Source organism: Callorhinus ursinus, unplaced genomic scaffold (assembly GCF_003265705.2).
Source record: "Callorhinus ursinus isolate GAN/ISIS: 27379988/994484 unplaced genomic scaffold, GSC_fseal_2.0 scaffold20, whole genome shotgun sequence".
In the NCBI taxonomy this organism is placed as follows: Eukaryota; Metazoa; Chordata; class Mammalia; order Carnivora; family Otariidae; genus Callorhinus; species Callorhinus ursinus.
In genome coordinates this window covers 24,835,253-24,849,978 of record NW_027397082.1, presented here as the reverse complement: position 1 = coordinate 24,849,978, position 14,726 = coordinate 24,835,253, and the positions used below count along the sequence as shown (strand labels likewise).

Sequence of the window (14,726 nt, the reverse complement as noted above, 5' to 3'; positions counted from 1 at the left end):
TGTCCACAGGTTTCATCTGCTGACGGGTTAACCATGATGGCTCCCTCTACCTAAGGTCATAGATCCCAATTTTACTGGCCTTCTGCTCTCTACTTCTGAGTGCATTTCACCATGGTTTTCCTGGCCCCAGTCAATCCTGGTCTTCTGCTACCTGGTATGCTGTTCCTCTGCACTGCCTCTAGCTTGCCCGGCCCGGCAAGCAGGGCAAACTCTTGTATCACCATTACTGGCAAATGGACTTTCCAGCTTATCCCCCTCAATCCCGCACCAGAGCCCCCACTGACTTCTTCCACCTGGGATGGGCACACACCAAAGGTTGACCTCCGTTTTGATGGATGCCAGCTTCTTGATACCTCCTGGGAACCTCATAGATGGTGTTCCTACCATGACCCTCACTCAGGTTACCAGCTGGTAGATATCTACATCTGTGGGGGCCCTATGCCTCAACAGCCAAACACCTGCCCCCTGTTCTACTCACAAGCCTGGGGATGCGAGTCCTGGGTGGCAACTTGGCTGGGAATGGAACAATGGTCCAATGGGTGGTGGAGCCTTAAACAGCACAGTGACATCCAGATTTCCTTGTCACACAGCGCCACCCCATCCTCTTGCCCTAACAATCACTGTATACCGCTCACTCTCTCAGTCCTAGAACCCAATGCCACGTCATGGGCCATAGGAATCACTCTCCTCTTGGGCCAGTATCACTCTATAGGGACCGACCCCATGGCCAAGTTTATGATTAAGTCCATGTTCACTCCAAGCCTTGCAGTCAACCCTCAGAGTCAAACAGAAAATAACTCACCCTGGTGCATCCCTGGGTCCCCCATCCACATGCAGCAAGCATCTATAGCGCAACTGTTTGGTATGATTAACGCCTCCCACCAAGCACTTAACCACTCAAATCCACCCCTAGCGTCCGACTGCTGGATCTGTATAAAGCCCGGTCCCATCCAATACCTAGGTGTCATCCTCAACCAGTCTACTGCGTCACCTCCCACCTCAGCACCGGGGACCGCAGATTATCCCTTTCTGGCTCCGGTACTGCTGTATGGCAACTGTTCCTCTCCCATCACGGGCTATAGTTGGGTCTATGCACCTAACACTTTTCTGGCTTGTGATCGAGGTGTATACATCTGCATCACCCCACACGATCAATCATGCATGCTTGTCAGTCTCTTACCCGATCATTCAGTCCTCCCCGGGAGTGATGCCCCACTCATATGGAGACGTCCTAGCCGCCCTCGACGCTCCCCCATGGCCATCCCTCTTATTGTAAGCCTGCTGGCTGCATCAGGTGCTGCCCTTGGCGCCACTGGCTTCGGGATGTCTCAGGTTCAGTACCAGGGGTTAACTCAACAACTCAGGGCAGATTTTTCTGCCCTCACTCAGTCAGCCCTGGCTCTGCAGCGCCAACTCGAGTCACTGGCTTAGTGGCCCTCCAAAACAGGCGTGGGCTCGACTTGCTCATGGCCGCACAAGGGGGCTCTGCCTCTTCTTACAGGAGGAATATTGTTTCTATGCTAATGAGTCGGGGGTGATCCAAGAAACTCTGACCCAGTTACAGGAAAGAGTACATCACCGGTGGGAATCACTCCAGTGGACAACTTGGTGGGATACCCTCTCACAATGGTTCCCTTGGTTCGCCCCCCTAGTCGGCCCCCTCCTATTGCTTCTCCTCATAGTAGCATTTGGTCCTTGTATTCTTAATGCCCTTACTAGGTATATCACTACTCAAATTGCTAAATCAGACTCCAGTTACTCCTTACTCATTATCGCCCCTTAGAAGATGAAAATGCCCTCTAAACTAGGTGTTTAAAGGGGCATCAAGGGAGCACCTGGGTGGCTCAAATGGTTGAGCGTCTGCCTTCTGCTCAGGTCGTGGTCCCGGGGTCCTGGGATCGAGTGCCACATCAGGCTCCTGACTCAGCGGGAAACCTGCTTCTCCCTCTCCCTCTGCCTCTCCCCCTGCTCATGTACTCTCTCTCTCTGTCTCAAATGAATAAATAAAATCTTAAAAAAAAAATAAAGGGGCATCAAGGGGGGGAATGATAAGGAAAATCTGTCTTAAGATGGCCGACCAAGCCAGCGAGAGAGTCCCAGCCCTTGCCCAGGGGCTCTTCTGGGTTCTTCTCCCTGCCCCGCTTCGCTCACGCACCAAAAGTGCCAAGTATGCATAAGTAGCAGTGTATAAATTGCCCCCTTTGTTTGTGCTCCAGGGCTCAGACCTTTGGAGACCACTCTCCTCTGAGCCCACCAGCCTTACATAAACCTCCTATCCTCCAAGATCTCTGAGTGCCACTTGGTTCTTCCGTTGGGCGATCCAGTCCAGGTTCCATAACCTTATTATTTTATTTTTTAAGGATTTTATTTATTTGACAGAGAGAGCACACAAAGGGGGAGTGGCAGGCAGAGGGAGAGGGAGAAGCAGGCTCCCAGCTGAGCAAGGAGCCCAAAAGGCAAGGCGGGGTTCAATCCCAGGACCCTGGGTCCATGACCTAAGGTGAAGGCAGTTTAACCAATTAACTGACTGAGCCACCCAGGTGCCCCGGGAGGGCTGTTTTAATCTGATTAACCCCCTGTACCTGTCATCAATCAGGTTTTTGTCATCTATCTATCACAAGGGAAAAGGTGGAGGGCTCCTTCCAGGGTGGTGTAAAATGCCTTTAAGGGTGATTTCCTCTGAGGGCGGGGCCTTGTCCCTGCCTGCATGCCTGCCTTCCAACTATCCTTCATCACCACCCCTCTTCTACTTTCATCTTCCTTCTTCCTTAATGATACCAGAACTGTGGGAGTGCCACCCACTGTGGTTACCTGGCATTAGAGTGAGAGCCCCTGTTCTCACTAAAGGATTGAATTCCTTGAGAAGCAGAATTTCAGTTGCAACACTGCATGATTTTGCCTACAGAAGCAACGTTGCTTCCTATGAGTCCACAAATCCTGTCCACTCTTATCAACCAGCTACCTCAAAAGCAGTCCTTTCTCCCTGCCTCCTCTGCCTTGAGGTCAGAACCTCAGACTACTGCAGTGGGCTCTGAGCTGGTTTCCCTCCACCTCAGGATTCTGCCCCACCCTTCACCCTGTGGGGAAAGCCCACCTCTCTCCAGCTGTAAGTCATTGTCACCAGAGTCTAGAAATAACAATGCTCAAAGAAAAACTTAGCTCCTCCATGCCTCTGCTGGGTAGAACTGCAACTTGGAGCAAGTCTTCTGACTTAGTCTGGTCCATTATTTTCCTTATCAGTTGCTTTTTATATTTCTGTGGCTCTTGTTTGTTCAGCAAACAAGAAAAACTAAAGTGACTGCTATCTTTCATATATCACTGTCGGCAGCAGAGGGGAGGAAGTGAAAGGGAATAAAATGCAAGACCCAAATTATCCCATCACCCTTAAGTCACCCTAGTCAATACTGGTGCGGTACCTACTTTCTTCTCCTTTTTTGGAGGATGGTATTGAAAGTAAAGTAGTCGATATTTCTTGCTCAAATCATCCAATTCTTTCTTCCTTACACATCCTAACCACCATCTTTACTAATTGAAAAGGGAAACTAACAGGGTTCCCGGACCCAATTCCACTGGGGAGGGGGGTGGGCAGTGGGAGGTTTCCCCACACAAACAATAATTCTCCAGACACCAGCTGGGTGTCCTATAATTCAACTCAATTCTGACCCTATTTACCCAGAGATAGTGTCAGACCCCACAGTTTAGGGACTCAGTCCTACGAGGCTGCTCCCCACCCATTCAGATGCTAATTACAAGTCCAGGTTATTTTGTGTGCTTCTGACCCACCAGCTATAGATTGGGAGTTCCCAAGACCCTTGCCTCAGATTTGATGAATTTGCTACAGCAACTCACAGAACTAAGAGAAGCATTTTACTCCCTAGATCACCAGTTTACTATAAAAAGCTATAATCAGGACTAGCCAAATGGAAGAGAGCCACAGGGCAAAGTATGGGGAAGGAACTCAGGGCTTCTTTGTGCTCCCCAGGAGACCCATTCTCCCAGTACCTCCATGTGCTCACCAACAGGAAGCTCTCCAAACTCCATCCTTTGGAGGTTTTTATGGATGATTCATTATATAGGCATGATTAATTAAATCATTGGCCATTGGTGATTGAACTCAATCCCTGCCCCTTCCCCACAGGTGTCCAGCGGGACTGCCAGTGCCAACCCTCTAATCACTGGATGGTTTCCCTGGCAACAAGGCCCCATCCTTAGGTGTTTTCAGATAACCTCATTAACATAAACCCAGTTGTGGTAGAAAGAGGTTTGTTATGAATAACAAGATGCCCATAACACCCTTATGGCTCTGAAGCTATTTTAGGAACTAAGGACAAGCGACCAAATATTAAGACAAAAGTTGCTTCCATTGCTCTTATTGCTCAGGGAATTCCAAGGGTTTTGAGAGCTGTGAGCCCAGAACCTTGGCTGAAGAGCAAATAAATATGTGAATGACCGAATATATACTTCCTGTAAATCACAATATTGCAGGGACTCTTCAAACACTCTGCACATCTAAGTCTTACAAATAAATGCAGTTGTGAAACTGCACTTGATTTCTAGATGTTTGGAGAAATTTTTTGGTTCTTGCTTCATAATCATGATCTATCACCTTCACCACCCTTCCCTACAATTTCCCCACTAAAATACCACCACCACCACCACCAAAATCAGTTTCATATGTTTTATAAGCAGCCTTAAATTCTTTTTAAGACAAGGCAAAGGTATATATTCACCAAATTAGAAATCAGGCGGCCATTTGTCCCAGCTTGCCTACACTAATCCCGGTTTATGCCTATTGCCCTGCATAATTTTTGAAAGCTCCTTCTTCTACTCTCTAAAAGGGGGGTCCAGTTTAGAGGATAAATTATATGTTCACCTTATATAAAAATACACCTTGTGGGGCGCCTGAGTGGCTTAGTCATTAAGCATCTGCCTTCGGCTCAGGTCATGATCCCAGGGTCCTGGGATCGAGCCCCATATCAGGCTCCCTGTTCCGCGGGAAGCCTGCTTCTCCCTCTCCCACTCCCCCTGCTTCTGTTCCCTCTCTTGCTGTGTCTCTCTGTCAAATAAATAAAAATCTTTAAAAAAAAATAAAAAAATAAAAATACACCTTGATTTTCCAGTAAAGTGCTTTTCAAGTGACACTGTGCTTTTGCCCACATCACTGGACTTGATTTGCACAACTCTGCAAAATAGGAAGGGAAATATTTTATCTCAAATAACCAAGGCCTCAAGTAGTAGGTGGTGACTGTCTGAGGTCACATAGTCAGGGAGAGAATCAGAGGCAGAACCCAGGATTCCTGACTTCAGTATTTTTCAGTTGTTGACCATTTTTTGCAAATACCTGAGTAAAGACAAACTACTCTCTTGGTTGGTAATCTGCTTGCACTTGGACCTAGAATAGTTTAGGCAGGTTCATCCCTGCCCAGACACTGCCCTTTCACATTTAAAGCAAGCAGAGATGAAAGAAGAACTACCTAAACATAAAGAGCCTATTACTGAATTCCAGGGATCCTGGGGCCAAATGACATATGTTTTTTTACTTTACTGGGCGCAATTATGTCAGATTATTGGAATCTTACATCTAACCAAATTAGGCTGTCTCAGTTAACCAAAAAAAGAAATTAAAAAAAAAAAAGACCAATAATGAATGCCTACTGTTACAAAGAACACATAAATGGGCTCTGCCCCAGTCTTACGGATATATTTTCCCTATGGTTATGTGCTAATCCTTTTTTTTTCTTACCTAAAACCAGGAAAATTCTACCTTCCCCGGATAACTGGCAAGGAGACAAAGGCAGGCACAGTGTTTGTCAAGGACTCCAGGTTATTCCAGAGGCGCTGAATGCGGTGCCACACCATTAAATAAACGCACACTCTCCTAACCTCCCGACGGCCTACCCCAAGAGAAGGCCACAGGACCCACAGGCGTCCCCTCCCTCTCTTTGCAACGAAAGAAAGGGGTCCGCTGTGCCTGGGGAAGGATGACTCCAAGCCCCTGGCCAGTCTAGCCGGACCGCAGCAGAAGGGAGGCCGCCCTCGGACTAGTTGTGGGCACCAGCGCCAGACCAGGGAGGTGGGGCATCTCCTCCTGCGCAGGAGGCTTCAGGAGCTGAAGGTAAGAGGGCAGCGGAGGACAAGCGCGGTCCCCGGCAGGGGGCGGAGGGCCGCGCGCGCATGCGCCCCGCCTCACCGCCGGCCGGAAGAGCAGGGCTGCGGAGCCGCTGCTCCCCGCGCTACACGCCGGGGCGCGGGGGAGAGCGCCGGCCGCGCGATGCGGCCCCTGGACAGCACCGGGGCAGCCGAGGTGCCAGAGCCTGGGCTGCGGCTGACGGACGACCCGCCTCAGGGCGCCATCGAGGAGCCCGCGGCGGCCGAGGCAGCGGGGACGCCTGGCCCCGGCAGGTGCTGGCTGTTTGGCTCCTCGCCGTGCGCCTTGTGTGCTCCGCAGGGTGAGTGTGGGGTGCAGACCCGAGCTCGGGTCTTGCCCCTGGGGTGGGGATGCGGACGCCAGCGGGCGAGGGTCCCCGCAGCTGCGGGCCGGAGGCGCAGTGAGGACCGCGCCCCCCATCCCTACCCTGCTCAGAGCTGGGGAAAACCCTCGAGTCCTCACCTGGGGGTCTGCAAAGCAGAAGCCCCTTTCGTCCCCGCTGGCGCGAAGACCGGAGAAAGTTTCTGATTGTGTTTGGAACCCTTTTGGGATTCTGAAACTGTTCCTATAATTAAAGTGTTATAAACTCGGCGGGCAGGACCGCCGAGTCAGATTGCAGTTCGGTGCGCCCTGCCGGAGGTTGGAGGTTTGGGGGCTCAGTAAGAGGCCATCCCGCAACCAGCTGAGAGGTTGGGAGGGAGGTAAACTATGAACACTGATGACGACGGTAAGCGGTTTTCCTTCAAAAGGAAGTTGAAAAGCAGAGTATGGGGTGCCTGGGTGGCTCAGTCCGTTAAGCGTAGGACTCTTGATCTCGGCTGAGGTCTTAATGTCAGGGTTCTGAGTTCAAGTCCCGAGTTGGGCTCCATGCTGGACATGGAGCCTACTTAATTAAAAAAAAAAAAGGCAAGTATAGAGTCTAGAAAATGTTTGCCTCAGAATCTTAGAATCTTAGGCAGATTTGAGTGGGACCACTGGTTTTTATTTATTTATTTAAAAAGATTTTATTTATTTGACAGAGAGAGACACAGCCAGAGAGGGAACAGGAGCAGGGGGAGAGGGAGAAGCAGGCTTCCCGCGGAGCGGGGAGCCCGATGCGGGACTCGATCCCAGGACTCTGGGATCATGACTTGAGCCGAAGGCAGACGCTTAAGGACTGAGCCACCCAGGCGCCCGGGACCACTGGTTTTTAAACTTTTGGGGTTAGGAGGACTTTTTTGTTGTAAATTTTTACAGTATATCCATAACAGCTCACACTGAACTAAGCCAGATTTCCATTATTAATATAATGAATATTTTGTGATTTTTTTTCCTATTTTTTAAAACTTGAATCATTATATCATAGACCTGAAACAAATATAGGACTTTCTTAGCAACTAATCCTAAACAAGGCAGATACACAATCTTACATAACATTGTGAAGAGGTTCACAGACTTGTCTCCAGAGCCCAGTACCCTGTGTAATATCACCTTGATCTTGTTCAACCTCTTCCTTCCACAGATGAGGAAAGTGAAGCCCAGGAAGATGAGGGCTTCCGGGCGGGGGTTGCCTTGTTTTCCCTAGATCTGGCATTTGTGGGTGAGACATGGCACAGGTCCCTGCAGCACCAAGGTTAAGGATCCCAGCATGCCAGAGACCCAGGCCAAGGCCCTTTGTGTTGACCACAGTGCTACTTCAAGCACATTCCTCCTTAAACTACACCACCCACCTGGAGCATCTTCCTAGAAGAAGAGGAAAAAGGTAGATCTCCTTTCAAGACAAAGTTACACAGTCTGTATCATCTCATCCTCTGGGTGACCTCCACTAAATGTGACCCCTGATTTCTATGCCTCTTCCCCAATCCCATTTCCCCCTTTCTGTGTTATGAACTTGCCGCAGTTTAGAGAGATGAACCCCAGAAGATGATTCTTGGCTCCATTTTTGTCCTAAATGCTAACAGAAATGATCAGACTTCTGATTATTTATGGATGGGCTGGCGGCTCTAGAGCAGTGCTGTGCTGACCAGATGTGCAGTCCGTGAAGAGGTGAATTTCTCACCTTACAGTTTTTATGGCTGAATGTCATTTTGGTGGAATGCTGAGTCAGTCTTTACGAACTCTTAAATGTTTCTGCTGTTGTGAGCCAAAGAGGAATACTGTACACTCAGGCAGCACATGGCAAAATGATAAACCAATATAAGCGACTGCACTTAGGAATCTTGAGTATTTTAACTTCAAAGAAAATTGCAAATAGTAAGACTTAGTAATAGTTATTGTAAGATAAGCAGATAATATTCTGAAAACAGGATTGCCAGAGAAATGTTGTCATTGAACTTTGTGACAGTATCATTTTGACGGCTTGATCATGGGTATCTCAAGAAAGCTCATTTTCAAGTTCAGGTTGAAACTGTTAAACCAGTTTTCTACATTCTTGGATAACCTTCACAGACAGCATACAGCTGTCCTAAGACATCTGTTTATTTTCTTGAATGACAGTGTGGATCTTGGACGGAAGCAAGGAGAGGTTGTCTTCGATCTGTGCCTCTTATGTCCCTGGAAGGAGTTCTCTGGTGTAGCCCTGGTTCTCAAGCTGGTGGAGCTTTTTACCATTGCAGAGATCTTGTATCAGTGGGTCTGGAGTAGGGCTCAGGAATTGAAGTTTAAAAAGTTAACTCAGTCAATTCTCATTCCCAGCCAGAGTTGTGAATCACAGTTTAAAGCAGAGGATAGAAAAACTGAGCAACTTTTCAGTTTTCTTCTAATTTGGGAAATTGCACTGTGGCCACTTACTTAATCTGAATTATTTAGAGTTGCCAAATTATTAGCTATGCTTGTAGTGGAATATGATCATAAGCACATTACATAAGCAAATGCCTCTTTGGATTATGCCACTCTCTTGTTCATCTCCATTGGCAGAATGGAAATTATTGTTCAGTAAGAGACAGGTCTGCCTGAGTAGAACCAGGCCTCACCTTCATAACAAACAACCAAGTTCAGCCAGGCCTTGTAACAACTGCCCTGTCCCAGTCAGCAATCATGGGCCTTAAGTGTTTATAGGCAAGAAAATATGTGAGTGGCTATGTTTTAAGAGACAAGATAATCGGGGCGCCTGGGTGGCTCAGTTGGTTAAGCGACTGCCTTCGGCTCAGGTCATGATCCTGGAGTCCTGGGATCGAGTCCCACATCAGGCTCCCTGCTCAGCAGGGAGTCAGCTTCTCCCTGTGACCCTCTTCCCTCTCGTGCTCTCTATCTCTCATTCTCTCTCTCTCAAATAAATAAATAAAATCTTAAAAAAAAAAGAAAGATAATCAGAACCAGGGGGGTAAAATTAAGTTTTAAAAGAGTTAAAATATCTTGTTAAGTTAAAATATTCCTGGAGAAAAATTTAAAAGTTTAGGTTGGAGAAGATCCTTGAAATATAGACCAGGGAGATATTTTCTGTCCTTGATCTTCCTGTTCTAAGGGTGCAGGTTCTATGTATGAGTTGGGCTTCTTTTAAGAAAAACTATTTTATTTGGACCTGGACTCTGAAATTTCAGAAGCTGAACTCTCAGACTGACCACAGCCAAGGCATGTATTTTGTGGTGCTTAACTTGGAAGTCTTCTAAAGTTTCCGTCTCATGGGCTGAGTATGTACAGTTTGTTTCTGTGGTATCTGAGCACATAGGTAGTGAACAGAATGTGGAGGATTCTGGCACTTACAACCTATCACCCTTGACATGACGACCGCTAGCTCCAAATGATTTTCTTCGGCTGTACACCTGGAACAGGAAAAGGGAGAGGCCTCTGACCACAATGGCATCTTTTACTACACACGTCAGGCTGTAGAATGCTCCTGGAAAGATTGTGCATCATCATACTTTGGTCCCAATTCACAAAGTGTTTGTCACTCATGGGCAAAGGTATCTCACGGCTATGAGGATGTTGAAATGTATTACCTGGTGTTTGCATTTATCAGAGGAGGGCATTTTTTTTAAAAACATTATTACGCAATACCGTTCTATAGCCGAGTAACACATTATAAATTCCTAGACTGGAATGGTGATCCTAGTTTTACTATAAATTGCAAGTGCCCAAACAATACACGCTTCTGTTTTGCTATACTCTTAACTGATGAGGGCCAGTAGTGTTTCCTTCTTATTCTCTCCTTGTTTCTGTATTCGTTTCAAAAAAGAAAAAAATATTACTATATCCCTCCGTCCACCTGTCTTTTAGGGAGTTCTCTGTTCATCCTGTCCCTTTTTGCTTCCCTCTGAATGGTGGGGTGGGGAGGGGGTATGAGATTGAAAACAGATTCTACTCCTGTCTTAGGTAACTAAGATAGAGGAGGTGGTGAAACAAGAGGTTAATGCTCATACAGACTGTCGTTAATGGATTGAATATGTGATGCTTTAGAGAAAGCAGAAGTTTCCTGATTCAGAGCTAGCCAAGAAGTTGGTGCTTAACGACAGTTCTAATTTTTAAAAAATTTCGTTTTAAAGCACTTTGAGGTCAGAGGGGTAGATACCCTAGCCCCCTTGCCCTCGAAGAGTTTATGCTCTAAGCGGAAGATCAATCGTAAACCATGAAAAGTAAAAGATTTGATTAACGGCTCAAAATAACAAAACAGAGAGCCTTCTGTCGCCAGTGGTGTTAGACTTGGCATCTTTCCATGAAGTTCTCTCATATTCTTTCATTCAGCAAATATTTAATCAGGATCTTCCATGAGCCAGGCATAAACAAGACAGTGAGGTCCCAGCCTGGAAGAGTTCACAGGCTTGTGGGGGAAGTAAGATAATCAACAAGTAGCCATATGACACAGCTATAAACTGTTGTCCAGAAAAGAACACTTCCTTCATAAAGCCTGGTTCACCAGTGAGATGCTATAAATTACCACTTGGAAGCATTTTTCTCTAGCCATCTTGACAAGCATTTCTTAAAGATTTCTCTCACTGTCTTGGCAAGCATTTTTACTTTTTTGACTTGTAAGTGAGGGGTGATTCCTCAGTGAACCAAAGGAAATCCATTTTATCAGGTAAAACTGCATTTAAAAATTATGGGTTTAAATTGTTGCTTTCCTCAATGATTCTTCATTCTTGGTGGGGAAATGGTTCAGGTCCAGAGAATGGATATGCTTAGGAAATAGCATTGGTAGCCTGTTAGCCATTAACACTGTTCCATTTTTCTCAATTCCTAAGTGAAAATAATAAAACATATACTTGGAAGCAAGGACTAACCAGAACTTAATCTTTTTCAGAAGCCAAGAAGAAAGCACCCTGTCCTGGACTTGGCTTGTTTTATACATTATTGTCCGCCTTCCTTTTCTCAGTGGCCTCTTTATTTGTTAAAAAAGTGCAAGACGTCCATGCTGTAGAAATTAGTGCATTCCGATGTGTGTTCCAAATGCTAGTCATTATCCCTTGTTTAATATACAGAAAGTAAGTATTTCTTATCTGCAAAGTAGAAGGTATTAACAAATGTTTGTAAATCTTTTGAACTGCTTGAATTATTCTATAGTGGCTGCTTTATCGCTCCCATAGATTTACCAGTTCCTACACCCTTTGGCTCTGATTACTAAAAAGTCACAAGGACCCACCCACAGAAGATGCTCTCATAAGCACAAACCACATGCCCAGCGAAGGAGGGGAAAGAGATACAGTTATTCTCCATTCCTCATTTTGAGAACAAAGCATTCCTTATACACAATTCCCTCCATCTTGTACCACCCTCCCTTCTTTCCCTTGGCATAACTGGTATTTAGAAGAAAAAAGTAAATGAGAAAAAGTCGTGGTGCCTCCTAATATCAATGTTTCTTTAAGTAGAATGGGCTGCTCTGTTATCAGGGCAAACAGAAGGTTACCGTAATAATATCCAGGTCTTCCCCCTAGGGTGATGTGGGAAAGGGATAAGGTAATCTTGAGCAAGGCCTTTTTAAATAGTTTCATATTTAGTGTCCTCATCTGTGAACTGGAGGGAATTACACTCTTTGTTTTCTATCTGGCACCTTGGCTGCAAGGGCCAAATAAAATTGATTATAGCTTAGAGCACTTTATGCAGAATGCAACAGTATTTGAAGACTATATTCCCCATCTTTCCTGTCCCTACCCAGCACCTCTTTCCCTTCCATATAGCCCCCTCCCCACCCTTTCCGAGGTTAAAATTAGGCCTCTCTCACACCATTATAACCTCTACCCTCCCCTGTGTACTTGGAAGCCTTGGAGAAGAGACCAGTTGGATGCCTGGTGGCAGTCTGGTTCTTTCTCTCTTTGGGCAAAAAGGCTTAAACCCTAAACTAAATGCTTCAGTCATGTGCCACCAAAGTCTCCTTGTATGTGTAACACAGTACAGATGCATTTGGAATAGTTTTACTCCGTATCCTGAGGATTTGGTGAAAAAGGTGAAAATTTACTAATTAATATCGTCAGAAATTCCTGTGTAAGTGTGGAAAAGTCTCAATATTTTAGGAAATGATGGTGAGACTTCAGAAATTTCTAAGGGTGGTAACAGACCACTGACGCTAACACAATTATCATCCCCATAATAAAAGAATTGGCAGGGGAAGGCACTGGAAGAATTTTTTAAATCCTTAGCACCAATCTGTTTTGACCTATTTTATGTTTCATTATCATGGAAGATGATATGGTATTCCAGGTATTTTCAAGGTATGAGTCAAAGGTGACCTATGCTTTCATTTCTAACCCCAGAAACCCAGGAGTCCTCATGTCAGGCCTACAGGCTAGCCTTCAGAGAGATGCTCAGGGCTGACACCAGGTCAGCAAGCTGTGCTACCCTGACATGTACCCAGCACTCTGCTTGGTAAAGATTTAATAAAAAGAAAATTGAGTGGCAGTTATTATACTTATCCAAATGCTATATGTTCTTTTTCAGTGTATTTTAACTCTTCCTGCAGAGAACAATGAAAAGTTGTCTCACAGTCAATGGCTAAAATAAATTTTAGCATTGCCTCAGCTTTTATAGAAAAACTCGTAAGATTGGCAATGCATACTAGCCAGGACCAAAATGTAGGACAGTTCAATCTTGAAATTGTATTTATTACAAAAATCATGTATTGTCATTGTAGAAAATTGGGGGGAAATAAGAAAAATTATGCGTCTACCTATTAAAGTTTACCCACTATGAACATTTCAGTACATTTTCCTTTTTGTCTTGTTTGCAAGCCTGTATAGACATAGGAAAAACTAGATTTGCCTAATTATAATTATACTATTTATGGAGTTCTCTTTTGCTATTTTTGCTTATACTGTGAACACTTTCATGTTTTTAGTTATAATTAGATACCATTTTTTAAAGGTGTATACTATTCAGTTGTGGGCATTATAATTAATTTACTAGTCCCTTATTTTTTGACAGTTAGGACTTCAAAAATAATGTTTAATCAAGAATTGCAATATTAAAAACAAATACCAAGTTGGTTTAATGTGTGTTCCTCCGTTTGAATTTACAGAACTGGGTTTATGGGCCCCAAGGGTCAACGAATTTTCCTCTTGCTCAGAGGAGTCCTGGGTTCTACCTCCATGATCCTACTGTACTACGCTTTCCAGGCAACATCCCTCGCCGACGCCACTGTCATCACGTTTAGCTCGCCCGTGTTCACATCTATCTTTGCTTGCATATTTCTCAAGGAGAAATACAGCCCTTGGGATGGCCTCTTCACCGTCTTCACCATCACTGGCGTGATCCTTATAGTGAGGCCCCCGTTTCTGTTTGGTGCCAGTGCCGCGGGCAGGGGCGAAAGCTACTCCCTTCACCTGAAGGGCACGATCGCAGCGGTCGCGCACGCCGTGTTCGCCGCCCTGACCCTGGTCATCCTCAGAAAGATGGGGAAGTCCGTGGACTACTTCCTGAGCATCTGGTATTACGTCATCCTCGGCCTCCTGGAGAGCATCATTGTCCTCTTCATCATCGGGGAATGGAGTCTGCCCTACTGCGGGTTGGACAGGCTGTTTCTCATCCTCATCGGCCTGTTTGGTTTGGGGGGTCAGGTGTTTCTCACGAAAGCCATCCAAATAGAAAAAGCAGGGCCAGTGGCAATAATGAAGACTATGGATGTGGTCTTCGCTTTCATCTTCCAGATTATTTTCTTTCATGATGTGCCCACGTGGTGGACAGTGGGCGGGGCCCTGTGCGTCATAGCCAGTAGCACGGGCGCGGCCGTGCGGAAATGGTGCCAGGGTTCCAAATGAGGCTTTGCTGCTGAATGCACGGTCCCCCAGGGCGGACACGCCGCACGTGCACACACCTGGAAAATCTGCATTTCCTTCACTGATTATACTTAATAAATTTCATAATTAAAGTACCATTTTTGAATATGGTATGTCTTTAATTAGCTAAGAATTAACCAGTGTGGTCTAGCAATTTTTTTTTCTCAATTGTTTTGGTTTTGGTTTCTCTTTGGGTTTTTTGTTGTTGGGGTGGCAGTAAGAGGACAGATCATTAGTTGGAAAAAAGGAAACTGCAAAATGTTCTATGACTGGTATAAATAATATGTAATTTTTTAAAGTGTATTTTTGGTACTGATGGGATATAGGTGGGTAGGAAATTTTAGATGCTCTTTTAGCAGTGTAGAGGCTAAGAAACTTACTGATTATAATGCTGCTAT

The 14,726-nt window shown here is 45.6% G+C and overlaps 1 protein-coding gene across 4 annotated transcripts; it reads left to right on the top strand.

The window, feature by feature from the left end:
• Positions 1-6,201: 6,201 nt before the first annotated feature.
• Positions 6,202-14,426, top strand: SLC35G1 (solute carrier family 35 member G1). 4 transcript variants are annotated; one of them, XM_073904428.1, is made up of 3 exons: positions 6,202-6,449; positions 11,436-11,544; positions 13,572-14,426. In XM_073904428.1, the coding sequence occupies exons 1-3, from the start codon at positions 6,272-6,274 to the stop codon at positions 14,308-14,310; spliced, it is 1,026 nt and encodes a 341-aa protein (XP_073760529.1). In that variant the 5' UTR covers positions 6,202-6,271; the 3' UTR covers positions 14,311-14,426. The 4 variants fall into 4 exon arrangements, with proteins under 4 accessions (XP_073760529.1, XP_025736742.1, XP_025736741.1 ...); XM_025880957.2 differs by having other exon boundaries at positions 11,367-11,544; XM_025880956.2 differs by having other exon boundaries at positions 11,364-11,544.
• Positions 14,427-14,726: the final 300 nt, after the last annotated feature.

Excerpts from the sequence above, each read along its gene's own strand:
- SLC35G1 (XM_025880956.2), top strand. The coding sequence starts at position 6,272 with ATGCGGCCCCTGGACAGCACCGGGGCAGCCGAGGTGCCAGAGCCTGGG. Across the intron at positions 6,450-11,363 it reads CGCCTTGTGTGCTCCGCAGG|AAGCCAAGAAGAAAGCACCC; the intron begins GTGAGTGTGGGG and ends AATCTTTTTCAG. Across the intron at positions 11,545-13,571 it reads CCTTGTTTAATATACAGAAA|AACTGGGTTTATGGGCCCCA; the intron begins GTAAGTATTTCT and ends TTGAATTTACAG.